This window comes from Centropristis striata, chromosome 18 (genome assembly GCF_030273125.1).
Source record: "Centropristis striata isolate RG_2023a ecotype Rhode Island chromosome 18, C.striata_1.0, whole genome shotgun sequence".
Taxonomy (NCBI): domain Eukaryota; kingdom Metazoa; phylum Chordata; class Actinopteri; order Perciformes; family Serranidae; genus Centropristis; species Centropristis striata.
This window is the reverse complement of record NC_081534.1, coordinates 13,651,771-13,668,230: the sequence shown is the minus strand read 5'-3', so window position 1 is coordinate 13,668,230 and position 16,460 is coordinate 13,651,771. Positions and strand designations below refer to the sequence as shown.

At 40.3% G+C, this 16,460-nt stretch overlaps 1 protein-coding gene across 3 annotated transcripts in view; it reads right to left on the bottom strand.

Annotated features, from left to right (window-relative positions):
- The window catches only part of hbs1l (HBS1-like translational GTPase), a 30,557-nt gene extending 14,468 nt beyond the window's left edge, over positions 1 to 16,089 (bottom strand). The window contains exons 1-6 of one of the 3 annotated variants that reach the window (XM_059355979.1): positions 15,956 to 16,089; positions 15,272 to 15,337; positions 14,940 to 15,068; positions 13,777 to 14,019; positions 1,350 to 1,455; positions 294 to 544 (exon numbers count right to left, since the gene is read on the bottom strand). In XM_059355979.1, the coding sequence (XP_059211962.1) occupies positions 294 to 544; positions 1,350 to 1,455; positions 13,777 to 14,019; positions 14,940 to 15,068; positions 15,272 to 15,337; positions 15,956 to 15,998 (838 nt within the window). In that variant the 5' untranslated portion in view covers positions 15,999 to 16,089. The other 2 variants (XM_059355980.1, XM_059355981.1) reach the window with 2 other exon arrangements.
- Between the last annotated feature and the right edge of the window lie 371 nt (positions 16,090 to 16,460).

The window sequence follows — 16,460 nt, the reverse complement described above, 5'->3', positions numbered from 1 at the left end:
TGCCAGTTTGAAGAAACCCCACATAATTGTGTTACTGTATTACTTAGAATGTAAAATGTATCTACTTTTAGTTATTACTGCATCCAAAACACTCAAAAACATATTACAGTGGAACTGTATATTGCGTAATAAATTCAGCAGTACTTCCCCAGGAAATGTGCTGTAGCTCAGTGTTCGCATTATAAGATAGTAAGCAAAAAGGATGAGGATGAAGGATGGAAATGAGCTTTACTATTTTATATCTTTAAGGTCAACTCTGAAGTTATGAGTGGTTTGATGCGTTTTCTTCCTACCTATAACCACCAAATTTAACAGAGTTTTGCCGCCCTGCCTCTTCTCCAGTTCAGCCTTGATATTGATCGACTGCCGAGCCTTTCCAGAGGAGCGGCCTGGGGTAGGAGCTGCCGAGGGCTCGTCTCCGTTTGACCCTTTAGAAGGAGTCTCTGGGCGCTTTGGCGTTGCCTCCAGGGCGGGGGCGGAGGTGGCAATTTCAGGGCTGCCGCCTCGGCGTGCTGATGGAGTGACAACGCCGTTCTCCCCTGTGCTGAGGAGAGAGTGTGGACGGGTTTAATCACGATGAAACACAACAGATGATAAAAGTTCCAGCATTTAGCATTTAAAATCAGTAGCAGCACTGATGATGTATTATAGACAAGAAAATTGACTTTGAAACATTTTTATTGCCAACTACAAAAACAAACAAAACAAAGTGGATATAGATATAGATTAAGGCAAGAAAAAAGAAAATAAAAATAGAAAATATAGAGTAAAAAAAAGTCAACATACAAAAAAGAAAAAAGATAAAAATATAAAGAGTAGAAACAATTTTAACAAATATGGAGCTATTTAAATGTGGGAAGGATTGTGCAAACAGTGTGCAAGTTCACATATTTGCAGACAAGTTCACAGCTCATACCTTTAAATTTAATTAAAACTAATATTTTTTCCAAAGAGTTAAATCAAATCCGATGTAAATAGAGGGAGGTATTTCATATTTCACAACTTGGAGGGACAGTTTGGATTTTTTGGTACTTATCAATCTATTACCTATAGTATATGACAGTTTGCATGCCCCCAGTTTGGTGAAGCAGCTACGGACATGGAAGCTAAGCAATGTACTGTGGTGGATGGTGGCAGCAACTAAAACTTTTTTTTTTATATAAGTTTAAGTGTACGGGGGCTTCTCTTCGTTCAAACTGGGCCGTGCTGACTGCCACCTAGTGTAGGTAAATACACTGATAATGGGTAAATGCCTCAAACAACTGTACTTCAATTAATCAGAACCCTCCCTTTATCACTGTGTTGTACTGTTCTGTGAGAATGATGTGTATTAGGTGTGTGTTAGTTACCTGGGAACATCAAAGCCCATGGTCTGCTTCTTGCCAGAGACGGTCATGCGGGCCACTTTGGGTACCACTTCATCCACTTTATTGTGAGTAGCGTCTCTGATTTTAGCTAAAGAGGACACAGGAACAAAACTGTTCACAAACAAGGCACACATGACTAACTGTGGCCATTACCTATGACATGAGGAACATATTGCAACTTTTTCCATGTTAAAAGGGGCCAGGATTAAAAGGTTTACCTCACTAGACTTTCCAGATAACTTTACTGACCCTTTGATAAGAGTACTGTAAAAAGATCATTTAGATGGAAAACTTGACTCACACTTTCAAGTCACTTTGTAGTTAAGAGTCAGTGTAGCAGCCACAGACTAAGGGTTGGCTGTACATGAGATATGATCTTTTGTTTCTGCTTTTCTAGCTCTGGAGATGGAGTTCATAGCTGTGCTTCTACTTGATTGTCAGGCAAGGAATTTTTTAATGTCACAAAAGAAAATGTGAAAATGTAAATTAAGCCATGTTTTCATCAATTGGTTTAGAGCGAATAAACTAGTCTACAATGTAGTTTTGTCAGAAGTTGATGCTTTCGGCTACGTTCGGCTGTAATCCATCAGTAAACAGCAGAAGAAACGTGAAACAAAACAAGTCCACTTGGCCAGAGAGAACAATGGAGGTCTTCAGGAATTTGGGTCGATTGGGCAAGTTCTAATTGTTATATAACATCAGCTAGTTTAGGCCATGTTTAATGCTGTCCTGGACATGAAGACAGATTAGTATTTTATCCAGGAGACTGCTGATCAGTCCTGTGAGTTAAAGGTGTGCTACATCATAACTTATGTCAAGGCGTTTCCAAATCCCATTTAACAGTTTCTTGACAAAGGCAAAAACCACCTCAAGCAAGCGTAAAAACATTTTTATGCAATTATAGGAGTGTGATCGACTTTCATGTAGCTTTTCTAATGCAAAGCATTACACTTTGTGATACAAACACTGCCATTGATGAGTAGTGACTGTGCATTCCCATGACTGCCCCCCAACACTGTCTGTGGCAGCACAATAGTAACATAAAATACCATGTGAAACACGTTAAGACTCTAAAACACCAGGATTGTTTATTCAGCAGTGTATGTCAATGTGGTGTTTAGACATCCATAGGATATTACTAAAATGTACCGTTTATGACTGTTTTCCTTGTCATTGCTGGGTGCCTTCCTGGCATAGAAAGTACACATTCTGAAGTGTGAGCATGTGATGCAATCAGTTGCACTCTGAGTCTCCATCTATCTGACTGCCAGTTCATATTCTGCAGCAGTGATGAGACACGTTGAGGTCATTGCTGCGTCATCCCAGTCCCAAATGGCCACCGGTCCCAGTCATATCAAACCTGTACTGATTCATTTAGACTGGGCTGCACAGCCAAGCCTACTGCACCTTGTCTACGTCTGTGTGCATGTGTGTGTGGCAGTGACATCCTGGTTCAGAGAGGGTTAATTTCAGAAGTGGCCGTTGCCTCCCGTCTCCACGTAAATAGAGCAGTGTGACAGTGCATTTCACAGAATGAATCGGTTGAAAAGGTGTCACTTCAGCAAAGTGTGAACGTGTGTATTATCGCCTACACCGGATTTAATTAATCTTGCACATATTTTGCACATCCACAATATCCGGATAGCCAAAAGTGCTTGATTTGTTACAACTTGGAAACATTAAGTCATAAAATGTTGCTTTTCTTTTGTATTTTTGGTTGATATCAAAGGACGTTTCTTGGTGTTTCAGACTTTTTAAGATTTAAAAACATGTTTTCCATCTTAAAGCTTTGGTTCAGCATGTTTTTTTAAACAATTACACTAAGTATATGTGTGCTCATGTATGTATACGTGTATCATGTAAGTATATGTGTGCTTAATGCAGTTTAATCTTCATAAAAAAAACACCCTGAGGGAAAATGAGAAGAAAGGAGGTGTGATTCAACAGAATTATTAATGGACTTTCTCTAACCAAGCATTCTCTGAATGACTGGCTCTGCATTAGAGAAAAAAAGTCCCTCTCATTCTGAAACACTGATTCACAAGTGAGGCATCTCACTGCACCCTGAAGAGGCTTTTCTGTATCAAGTTATACAATTTGCATGCTGTTCATTCCCACACATTGTTCCTTATCTGTTCAAAAGTTGGGAAAAGGGGTCAACCAATGCAAAGCTGCAAAGACATTCTTGTTTAAAAGGTTACAGCTCATTAAAACTGCTAGCTGCAGATACAGAATCGTACATATTCATTTCTACACACTGTTCTGAGATCTACCTGTACTTTTAAAAGATGAACAAGTACAAAAAAGACACTTGAAATACAGTTCTATATCTTGAACGCAACTATCATCATTATCTGTCCTGCAGTAAGGGGCAACAGGAGATGGAAAAGTACGCTCAGGGGAATTTTGGTTCCTTCCTGCAGCTGGAGGTTTTTTCATGTTCTTACTACAGTGACATTGAGGTTTCAACCACCTGTATGAAACTGGACACTATTCAGCCTGCAATTCACTTAAATGGACAACGTCAGCTGTTAAACAAATGATCTCATGAGATCACATTAAATCCAATAAGGTCATTAGAATCAGATAATTTAACCTACACCACCCAATGTACACTGTGGAAATGATCCATAACGTAAAAACTAAGCATCTAATGTACCTCAACAACCCGTACTAATTAAAGGGATAGTTTGGATGTGGGGTTGTATGAAGTACTTGTCCACTTTGGAGATGCAGGCAGGAGTACTGACACAGAAGCTACGCAATGTACTGTAGTAATGAGAACTGCTATCTAAGCTCTCTTAAATGCCACCAGACTTCATTGGGAAATAAAACAACGTTATTTTGCCTTTCAGATAACAGGTGATGTTGGTCTACTGCTGCCTCTGCTGACTTTAGTGACTCTGAAATAACCCTTTAAAAACACCAGTGTCACTGATTAGACAAAGTAAGCAATCGAGGCAGCAGTAGACTCTTATGTTCTGCAAGGTAAAATCCAAAAAGGAGTCAGGTGGTTTTGAGGGGAGCACAGATAATAGCTTTAGGTCCCTGTCAGAAAAGGTTGTCTGTCATATTTTTGGAAGGTGAGCCTTTTTTAAAGTTAACTAAAATACATTTTGCTGCTGCCCAAGTCCATAGCAGTACAACCCCAATTCCCCAAAAATTGTAAGTAAAGCGTAAATAAAAACAGAATGGATCAATTTCAGAGTGAGGGTATAAATTTACAAAAAATCTAACGTTTCCCAGTTTGAGCACTTGATATATTGTCTTTCTACTGTATTTAACTGAATGTAGGTCCCAAAGAATTTGCAAATTAAAATGTCATTCAGTCTCCCAACTTTTTTTGGAACTGGGGTTGAGTATGGCTTGGCTTCCTTCCCTGGACTCCTGCCTGCTTCTCCAAACTGGGGGCGTGCCGACCGCCATCTACTGTAGGTGATCTACCGATTATAGATAAGTAGATATCTTGAAAAGGTCCATCCACCCCTTCAAGTACCAAAAGTTGTTTTTATCAGATCTTCACCTCTTTATTTTAACCTGGGGAGAAACAGAAAGGCGCACCCTACACAACTCCCCTAAGGTCTTAAGTAACAAACAACTCACTTTATAACTACCGGACATGTTTCTCTGTCAAAACACTATAATACCTTTGCAAACAACTGACTTTCCAGATAATTTCTTTCAGGCTGGCCTGGGGGCAGCATTAAGGAGGGCAGACTGACAACAGCAATACAGTACAGTCAGGTTCTGAGGCCTGGAACAGGATCTCTTTACACTGTTTGGACTGGCAGGTAAACAGTTGGTGTCCTCCCATCCAGGATTTCTCTGATACAGGGGACCCTTGCAGTGACTAAGAATGAGTGAGTCATTTGTACACCTTGGCCTGAGGGCCCAACTGAGCACAGGATAAGAGGAGTCCGCCCAGGATATGCAAATATCAACTCTCCCCCCTTGACAAAATACACACCACCTTGCAGGCAAAAGTTAAATAACTCCCTCATGGGAAGGGTTGAAAGAGCAGGTAACGGGGTGACTGACAGCCTCGCAGGGCAAAGTGGTTGTTCAAGTGAAAGTAAGAGACCCAAAAGAGCAGAAGTGGAGAAATGTAGTCAGATGCTATCCCTTCAAAAGTTTAAAAACAAATTGAATATTTTATGAAGTGTTTTGGTGGGCATCACAGTGAAAAATGTTGATAGTGAGTCTCCCCACCACTTGAGGCCGCTAAAGGCTGTAAAAGACAAGAATCATTTTTTACTTCACTCAAATCGTTATAGGCCTGCTGTAGGTGAAAGTGAGGGGGGGAAAACGGGGAAAAACATTTTGAGATGAGTATTGTATCTGAAACTGGGCTGAAACGTCTGTGTATAAATCAGTTATATCAGATATGTTTTGCCTGGCTTTGGCTGTTACAAAGTATCTGCAGTGAACCATGGGAACAAGGTCAAAAGTATGAAGATTCAAGTCATGATTTAAAAGCAGAATGAAAAACAATCTACAGACTTGTGCAAAAATGATTTCTCATCACTAGTCATTATGACTTATGACTAGAAGTGGGTGGCGGTGTCTGTATCTGCAGAGATCCTTCTTTCCTTTTCATTTTTGCTGTGTTCGGGACAATTCTGGGAGTCATCTGTGCCAGATTGTCCAAAAGGAAGCAATGAAAATGGCGGACACAAAGCTCTACGGTGCAGAAGGTCTAGCTTTGGAAAAAGCCTGATCACAGCTACCATAAGTAAGAGGCCTCCAGTGTTTTTTGCAGCCCACATATGAGGTTGAGGTTGGCTTCCGACCGCAGGAGAGCACTGAAGGAGAAGAAAGGGACAAAGAGCGACACTGCGTTGACCTGTTTTAAAACGTGGTCAGGTTTTTTTGAGCTGTGGAGTTGGCGACACTTTTAAATGTTGTGTTTACAAACCGCAACGGACAAATCCAAATCATTCTGCCTTTAAGTCCTACATAAGGTGATTTCCACTGGAAGGATCAAGTGAAGTCAGTTGTAAATGTATGTAAACCTACATCAAACACAGCGTCCCATTTTTGTTGGAAATGACTGGATATACCAATGAGCCAAACGTAAGAGTTAAACTTCATTCACATTTGAAAAATTCGCTGATGATATGAATGAAAATGACTATGAAGGAAATAAGACTACGGGCTGAGGGTAAAGCTTTGAGTCGGACACATATGACCCCTTTCAGGATGAGTCACTCACACACACTCAGTGGATACCACCACTCAACATTTGATTGAATGACATCTATAAAGATGCCTCCTCTGCTTCTACATGCATCTACCCAGACAGTCAACCGTGAGTCATTTCAACCACGTGAAAACTCTCACCTTCTGTTTACAGAGAGATTTCAAAATACAGCTACAGAAGGATTTAGGTCTCCGACTTACTGCATGATAACCATAATGTCAATACACATCTGGATTTATAGTGTTTGCCAAAATAATTAAACTAAAAAAGGTACACACCTTTTGTAAGTCTGTGGTGCATTCAGTTTCCATTAAGAGCTCAGCTGCTTAACTTTAGATCAGTGGTGGCTTTTTGTATGGTGGACCGTTCAACACATCTGGAGTTTCCACAGAACAAAGAAACAGAGTATAAAGCTATCTGTATGGTACAAACTCAGAACAACTTTATCAACCGTTTATCAGCATTCCTTTTGAGCCATGGTGATCAAACTTTGAGGTTGATTTTTTTTAATCTTCACCTACCTACCTGAATTAAGTTAGGTGTTTTTCTGTGCTGCATGTTTGTATTTACTGTCATGATCATAAGATTTATTATGTCTGCCTCAAGTTAAAAGTCAATGCAATAAAAACTGTGAAAAATGGTTTCCCTGCAAGCCTTGCAGCGGTAGCCCACTAGTTTCTTTTTTTAATCATTACAGAAATAAACCCCTTATTTAAGAAATCAGCCTTCTGTGGTTATAACCAGGTAGTTCCTTTTCACAACATTTACCACTTGTTTAAAACCGCAAACTTTTACAACGTTAAATAAAAACATCATATGTGGTGTCCTTAGCAAAAGACCCATTCTGTCGTTTAGGTATGAGGACGTGTTGAAGTAAGATATTTTATGCACTTCCATCGATACTTTAACTACCATCGAAAACATTATTTATTTCACAGCCAGTTCTTTTTTTAATCAGGCTGCACAACCATAACGTGACTTCTGCAAACTGTCCCATCAGTGCTTTTTGGAGGTCTTTTTATGTGCCTTCAACCTCTGTAGAAGCCAACTTTTGTATTTCTTACAACAAGAGTGCAGCTTTTTCCATTTAAACAAAAAATCCTATATCTCTTTTAACCCTTTTTTTCCTGTAAACACATCCCACCACAACAAAGCAGCAGCACTGGTGACATGTCAATCCAACTGCAACCGCTTTTTTTTTGACCACTTGTTGTGAGTAGCATGGTATTTTCCAGTATTGGCACCACATCACAACACAATGTTTGTGCAACATGTACGCCTTGCAGAAGTGCAGAGCCTGTAAAGACACTAAATGATCTGATCTGTCAAAGCCTTTGACAAAGCTGTGAAAGTCGAGAGACATGATCAGATTTTCCTACGTAGGTGGTGTGTGAGACACAGAGAGTAAAGATGATTGGCTGCTGCGTCGAGTCGCTGTGTGCTTGGGGTGACATTTTCTCCCAGAGTGCAGCTTCCTGCCCAAACCCACACACTGGCTCGCCTTAAGAAAAAAAAAGGACAGAACAGTGGCTGGACCATCCCACTCATTAATAAAACTAACTACTCATTTCTAGATTTTCACATCAGCAGATGCATATCTCCACTCATGAAACACAGCACAACATCCCTAATACAACTGAATATTTCAAACCTCATAATGCTCCCAGGACTTCACGTACACTGAGAAACCTGTTTGACTTCTAATGTTTGACTTGTCATTATTACGACTATCTGCCCTCTATTATCTATCATTTCCCTCAGGCTCACCAGTCTATGTTTGACACCCTGAGGGTCCACCTCTCTCAGCTTTCTGCACCTGTATAAAGTTTACACACATCTAGTCAAAACCCTACCCTTTTTCACTCAAAGAGCATTTCCACATTTAAGACAGAGCAAGAAAAGGTTTAATATCAGCCCTTATCATCTCCTCCTATCTCCTAACTACAACACAGACCAGTGTCCTGATGACAACAGTAAGAGGATAAGGCAGTAGGTTAGCTGAAAGTACATGTTGTTATCCAACCCTTGAACCAGACTTTGTTCAATCTTCAGTCTTAAACACGTACTTCTTTAAGGGCAAAACTTTCCATTCAAACCAATACCAATGACTCACTCCCAACAAAGTGAGAGGCCTCAAGAAACTCAAGAAATGCATACACTGCACCAGATACATAATGCCGTTTTCTTTCATTTTGAAATCTCAATTCAACTCCATAATATCTTTACATTGAGGCCAATAGTTCATATTTAAATACAGACTTAGTACTGCACAAACATACATACTCATATTTTAGACCTAAATAGAGTGCTACAGGAATGAGTCCTAACATCATGAAATGAGTTAGCATTTTTGCACATCCGGTTCCATCCTACCAAACTCAGTGGGTATTAGGTTAAATGCCTGAAATAAGTTTTGTGATTAACACAAGCTTAAGAGGTTTTCCAGTTTTGTTATACAACATAAAAGCTTTCAGTAAATACCCCCACTCTGGAATTTTGAAGCTTATATGAGTCTTAAAAAATGACAGTTGCTAACAAGTGGCTAAAGGAGACTACAGTGGTGGCAGGAATATTAAAAAATGATTGTGAGCTCGATGGTGGTGAAGTCATGCAATCGCGGTGTAGCTTTTTACTCCTAGCACTCAAGAATCATGAAATAAAAAATTAAAAAAATCACATTGGCTTTTTGTTGAGTGAACCAGCGAAACACTAACTTCCAGGTTGGCCTAAAAAAAAAAAACATTATACCTGCAATACTACACCCAGCGAACACACAGCGAATAGAGGACTGATTTAACTGATTATGGAGAATTAGGTTAACACAATAATCATTTTTTACACTCAGACACACACAAGCACACCCAGACACAGGTGCATTCAGAGTAAGTACATTCAGTCATCTTTATTTCAAAAATTTACAAATTAAATTCTGGAAGAGTGCCATGACACACCCTGTATGAATCAAACTCATTTGTACATCGTAATATTAAAAGCTTGTAAGAGCAAGAAAAACCTCTTTTACCTCAGGTCTGAAGGCATTAACTCTGACTAATGCTGTACGCTCTTTATTCACTGCTCCTGCATTCATAGTTAACTTGTTCCTTCAATATCAAACATTAAGTGTTCACTTGTATGTGTGTGTGTGTGTGTGTGTGTGTTCTCGCTCCCTCATGGGAAAATCTCCAGGTGTCCTCTAAGCCAAAATGTCTACCCCATGATCTCAAACACAGGCAGCAGTAAACCAGAACAATGGTTAACTGATCCATATTACAATAGCTGCAGCACACCTGCAAACAAAATCAACCTATTTTTTTTTCTCTTTTGAGGGTTCATGCAGATTAAAACTAGAAAAGAGGCCATGCAGAAAGAGATACACTTTCAATTTTCCCTGGCTAAGATTAAACTACTTTTAAAAAATTAAAAAGCCAATGGCCATCCAAGAATAGAAAAATAAGACTCAAATTTAAAATGTAGAAAACATGTTAACTGCAGTAAATGAAAAAATATTCTAAAATGTTCCTAAAATACTCAGAGTACTTTGAAACTTAGCTGCAATTATTTTCAAGCTGCCAGAGATACTATATGGTCTATACTGTTTGACTTAATAATCAGTGTTCTGTATGTGGTAGCAACATAAGACTTGTTTGCTTGCCTCTATAAAAAGAAATAGATAAATACTGTGGTAATAAGGTTTCTAGCAATTTTCAGTGATCAGCAGTTAGTATGTGATCTGTAGTATTGTTGGTCCCCAAAGTTTCTTTACTCCCACATGATTGTGGGATGCAGTTAAAAGAACTGATGTCCGAGTGCTGCATCTCTTCGAGTTAAGTTCAGTTGATAGAGGAAAGGCCGCCAAAAAGATCCAAGGTTCTCATCCCAAATGAGACGCAGCTTAATAAAAGGAATAGTTTTCATTTTTTGAAGTGGGTTTATACGAGATACTCCATAGTCAGTGTATCACCTACAGTATATGGTGGTCCATGTTTAGAGAAGCAGGCAGGAGTATCAGCAAGGCGCTAAGCAATGTACAGCTGTGAACAGGGGCCGCAGCAAAATCAATTTAAGCCCCCTAAAAAAAGGCCTACCTAAAAACATCAGTATCAGTGTGCGCTGTATTTAGATATTTTCACTACTTATCTTTCCGACAGGGAACTGAAGTCAAAGCTCTTTTCAAAGCCACCAGGCTCCCTTGACAAAAACAGTAATTTTACCTCAAGAATAAAGAGTTGCTGGTCTACTGCTGCTTTTTTTGTTTGTTGGTTTGTTTAAATGACTGGTTTTGTCAAAGAGTCTGGTGCTTTTAACATGATTGATGGATGTAACGGCTTCAGTTCCTCATCTAAGGGGGTTGCCTGGCAGCAAGGTAAAGCAGTGGAAATGTTCTAAATATAAAACAGGTTTTGATGCCCTCCTGTATGGCAGTAAATTGCTCTGCCAGGCCTCCTTTCTGATTATCCAAATTCAGGGTATGGTGACCGTTATCTACAGTAGGTAATACACTGATTATGAATAAATACTTCATACAACCCCACTTCAATAAATCTAAACTATCTTATTAAGTGCTATTGTTTTCCTCTACCTCTACCTGGTAAAGGCCTTCCGTTGATTAGCACGGACGATGTCATCAGGGGAAGGCACATCAAAGCGGAATGGTTCAATTGGCGAGAGTGGCGTATGCTGCTCTTCGGATTTGTCCTGTGATTTATTCAGGTAACCACTTCCTGTCCTTTGACTTCTTACTTTTCCTTTCAATATATTCCTCATCCTCTTCTTTTGTTTGTGGCTTCGAATGGACAAAGTAATTGCAAATACTGATGGTTGTGCAAAAACTGAAGAATCAAGCCCTGCGGCAACTGGAGTAGGAGAGGTTGGTGAAGGTAGGTCGTTGTCAAAGTTGCGAGGGCTTGCTCCATCTGACTGGGCCATGAGAGCACTCAAATCAATAGCCTGCTGCAGCTTGGGTGGCCGGACATTTTGGTGGTATGTTTTGTGGTCTAGTTTACGCTTTGCCCCACCCTCTTTAGTACTTTCAGCTAACACACCAGCCCTCGCTGGTTTTGCTGGTGAAAGGAGCGAGGTGAGGGAGTACGGTGACCCATTTGAGGTGGTTGAGGTTTTGCCTTTGTGTTCAGATGCCAAATGTGACAAAGAGAGCTGCTCAGAGATGCCAGGTGGTTGTTTCAGTGCATTTGCTGTGGATTCAGTGCTGAAGGGTTGAGGGGAAGTCAAGGAACTGTTGGTTTGATGCTGCAAAGCTAGCTGAGACAATGAGACAGTCCCACCTATGCAGTATGCAGTAGTATTGCTTGTTGGTTTAGAAAAAGTGTGTGTGTTTGCTGGTCGTTCAGTGCTTTGAGATTGAATGCAAGCATTCCTGTTCTGGTGCTGTGAAGCGAGCCCAGACAGTGAGAGTGTTTGTGCGGGTGCAGCCATCCCCTGACAAGTCATAGATGTTATGCTGCTTTGGGGAGCAGGAAAAGAGTTGCTGATGGTTGGGCTGCGGTTTGAATGTTCCTGGATTAAATCAGCCAATGATGGGCTTCCCTTAGGATCAGCCATTGTGGCTTTGCTTCCAGTCCCAATTCCCACTGCAGAGGTTGGATTGCGCAAGAGGACAGAACTGAGACTCCCAAACCCAGGAGGAGCAGCCAAAGAAGTGGTTGCAGTTGTTATCTTGGGGTTGTTTAGTGACAGACTGCTGAGTGACAGGAGGGAGGAAGCTGAGCCATGAGATGCTGAGGTCATGTTTAAAGACGCCAATGTCCCTAATGAAAGACTATTCTGATTTGATATAATGGACGGAGGTGAATTAGGTCCTAGGGTGAGAGCACCCAATGAGGGAACACCCAAACCTCGCCTTGTGTCAACTGCTCCTGTCGCCTTACTCTTCTGCTCATGCTGAGACATGAGCTGTGCCAGACTGGCACCACTGCCAACACCTGGACCAGCGTTTGGATGGATAACATTTAGAGTTTCAGAGCTGCTAACCACAGGGTCAGCCTTATGTTGCGATAAGAGGTCACGCAAGTTTAGTGCATTCGCTTGAACATGCGGTTGTGGATGTTTGCACAAATCAGTCTGGGGTTTATGTTCACTGGATGTAATGTCTGTGCGAGAAGCAGAAATGCTGGCTCCTTACCTTACAAAAGCCAATCGCAGTTGTCGAAGAGGAGAGACAGGAGGAGCACAGAACAGCAGTCAGATGAATCAAACCATAAACAAGAGGGAAAAGAACAGAAAGAAGGCACTTTGTTAAACATTTGTCATCACTCACATGTGTAAATTGTACAGTAAAATGTTCCTGGCTGTTAAGCTTTCATGTAAACAAACCTAATGGGCGTTTGGACAAATGTATCACATATCTGTGATTGGCTGAGCCAGTTGGATTTTTTTTTTAGGTGACATTGGTCATTTTATTTTGCTAATTTAATGGCCTACATCTGAAGAACGAATTAAAGTCTGATATCAGACGGTGTTTAAAACTTGTTACACTCCATTTCTATTTTCAGTCTGACATTGCATCCACAATAATCAATTTACATGAGGACAGGATTTTCCCTAACCAAACACTCAAGACCAGTGTATCGGCCTGAATCTAAAATCCTTCAAACCAACACTGATGGGTAGCTATGCCAACATACTGGTTTTGTGAATGTAAAAACAAACTGCGATGTCGGATGATATGCAGAAGACATAGAGACGAAAATGCACAGCTTGATAATGTTTGACAATAGTGTAAGTCCTGTCTGTGGCGCTAATTGACTAATCATGTGTCTCCCCTCAGTGCTCAGTTGATAAATTGCTTTTTAACTGTGAAACAACTATTTTCATCATTTTGTCCTGATGCCAAATGAATCAGCCAGCTCAGTGGGAGACTCTATACTGAACCACTTCTAAATATTGATCAGGTGATGCAAGCAGACTAGGCCTCATCTTGTGTACTGGTACCAGGCTGTATTTATGAAACCACATAATAAAGGAGGCTAGATCTATCAGTAGCTACATGACAAGAAAATAACACTTAAATGTTTTAATCATGTTGCATAATGGATAAAAATGTGCCTGGTGATTACCTGGTGAAAAGTATTCAATGTAAATGTTCAAAAGCCACCAATAACCATTCTGTAATATGTAACTACAGTGGATCAGACAAGAACAAAAAATTCCTGAGCAAGAAAATGATAATAATTTGATCCACTCCAGGCGTACCTTTCTCAGCAACGGCCTCTTGTTTGGTTCTTTGTGGTAGCGGCGCTTTCTCCTGGCTAACTCTTGCCGTCTCTTCATTGGTGCTTTTGGTAACTGGGGCCACCTTAGCGTCTTCAGACAGGACTGCATCCAGTGCCTTTTGTGGGTCAAATCCACATTTTATGGCTGCCTGGGTCAGGACTGAGTCTGAAACTGCATCTCCCAACACAGTCCGCATATGGTCCAGACAGGAATACAGCTTGGCTATGAAGTACAACAAAACACATTAGACACTGACATTATATTCGCAATCCAGGAAATAAATTAAACAAAGAACAATAGATCAGCAAACTAAAACAACCGACAAAACATTTTTCTCCAGTGGCCCCTATACTTTTACTGGAAAAAAAAGACAAAGAAAAAATAGTCAAATATACATTGTAATGATTTGCCCAAATAATAAACAAATAAAGCCCATTGTAAATCTACAAATGAGTGCAGCCAGATTAGCTGGATTGACACCCTCATAATCCTTAGTTATTATGCAGTAAATATTGTTTTAACTGAGGTGAAAGGGCAGATTTAGGCTATATTTACACTGTGCAAAGACCATGACACTGCTGCTTTCGCACCCTTTCTAAACTCCTAAATGTTTACTTGGCTATTTAAAGCCTTAATTTTGGAATGGCTGCATAACTTTTGACAGTGTCTGAAGACTGCGCTGGGGAAGCCGACCTTTCAGTTAGCTAGGTTGTGCTTCCCATGGTATCTGTCTCGCTTCTTGCCACAAAGAGACCACGTTCCTACATACTTTTTTTTACTGCCCCTGGCCCATCAGGCAATTATTTAGTCCCTTCACCATGTTAACCCTCCACTTTTTCAACAGGATCTTAATGTCTTTTTTTTTTTTTTTTTTTTAAGATTATTTTTTAGGCATTTTTATGCTTTATTGACAGTGACAGAGTGAAAGGGGGTGACAAAGGGGTAGACATGCGGCAAAGGGAGCACAGGCTCGAAACCAGCTCCGCCACAGCAAGGCCTCAGCCTACACGGCAATCGCTCTACCAGTGTGAGCCACCGGGACGCCCGATGTTAATGTCTTTAATGAGTACATTTACAAACACAAAAATAAAAGGAATTGGCCAAAAGAGCAAGTAAACTGTACACTGAATTCACAATATTACCTTGGTCGAGAGGGTCAAGGTTGTGGCTGATGGTAGGGGACATGGGTACATCCTCTTCATATTCTTCCTCTTCTAAAGGCTCCTCCCTCGGTGCTTGCCTCTCTTGACGCGAGTAGATGAACTGATTTGCTGTAGGAACCATAAACATCGTTACTCATTGGCTGCTTACAAACTAAAAGCTGTAAGTGCTGTATAATTTTAAACAGTCCTCTACTAACAATGCAAATAAACTTTACAACAATATGAAGCAGTGAAGTTCTCACAGATCAATACCATCTAATCATCAGCATATATTCTCATTGACCCATCATAAGGAATAAACTGATACCAACCTGTTGCTGGAGATATGCAGTAGTCATCATCCACAGACTGACCATACACGTCATCATCATCAAAGTCTAGAAAAATATAATTAAAGTTCAGTTGTTTTTCCCATATCCAAACTTCAACCAAACATGCACATGTATTGGAGTTGTCGTAAAGAGAAAGCGTCCTTTGTCACAGCTGTCACTTTGCCTTGTCAGCAACTTTACAGAACGCATAACAAACACACAATTAGGAGGCAAGTAAAGTGCTGTAATGATTTCACCGTAGTCTTTTGAAATTGGGAAGCCTAATAAGTTAATAAGCTCAGCGGTTGTGCTGTGCTCAGTGTGTATACATCATATACACACGTGCATTCAGAGCTTTTATCATTTCTTTTTAAACAGTGGAAAGTTAGCAAGCTAGCCAAGTAACACAGCTGTCGCCAACTTTAGTAAACTACATTTTTAGTCCTAGACACCTTACATGACGTTTTTTCAAGCTTGGGTTTATAAGTAAATAACACTATTATAGTGTAATTTATATTGTGCCAGGTGCCAAGTGACACGACAGCAACGTTATCTTGGCAGCTAAATTAGCTAGCGTTAGCTGCTAGAGCTACAATCAACAACAGTGACGTTTAGCTTAGCGGCTAACGAGTTTAGCGCTTTGAGGCCTTGCCGTAACGCAACATCGGGGTTAAGGTTATCTACCTTCATCGTAGTTGTAACCCCGAACATTTCTGTGCCGAGACATTTTGCTTATGTGTCTTCTCTCGGCCCCAAAGTAAATGATTTTCGGCTCACAGATTGTTGTGACATGTGTCTCACTGCCCGACTGCCATTGCTGCCGCTGCTGCTGTGTGAAATTAACGGATGGAATTCTGAAGCATCGTAAATAGATAGATTACATTATTGTTTTTTTATTATTATTCCTTAATTTCGCAGTGTTTGTTTATTATGCTTTATGGTCAACAACAGTCATTAAAATTACATTTTAAAAATTTGATTTCAGGCGATATTTATTTTTTGCTGACGTAACTTCCTGTTGCAGTTCCTCCACTGTGTTCTGGGATCAGATCTCCCAAACAACCCATGACAATCTGCACTCTTTGTCAGAGAGAAACCGACTTCTGATCAGTTGATATTTGCAGGGCTTATTATGAGCATCTGAACTTAATACACTTATACCTAAATCGAACGTTTGCTTTTATCAAAA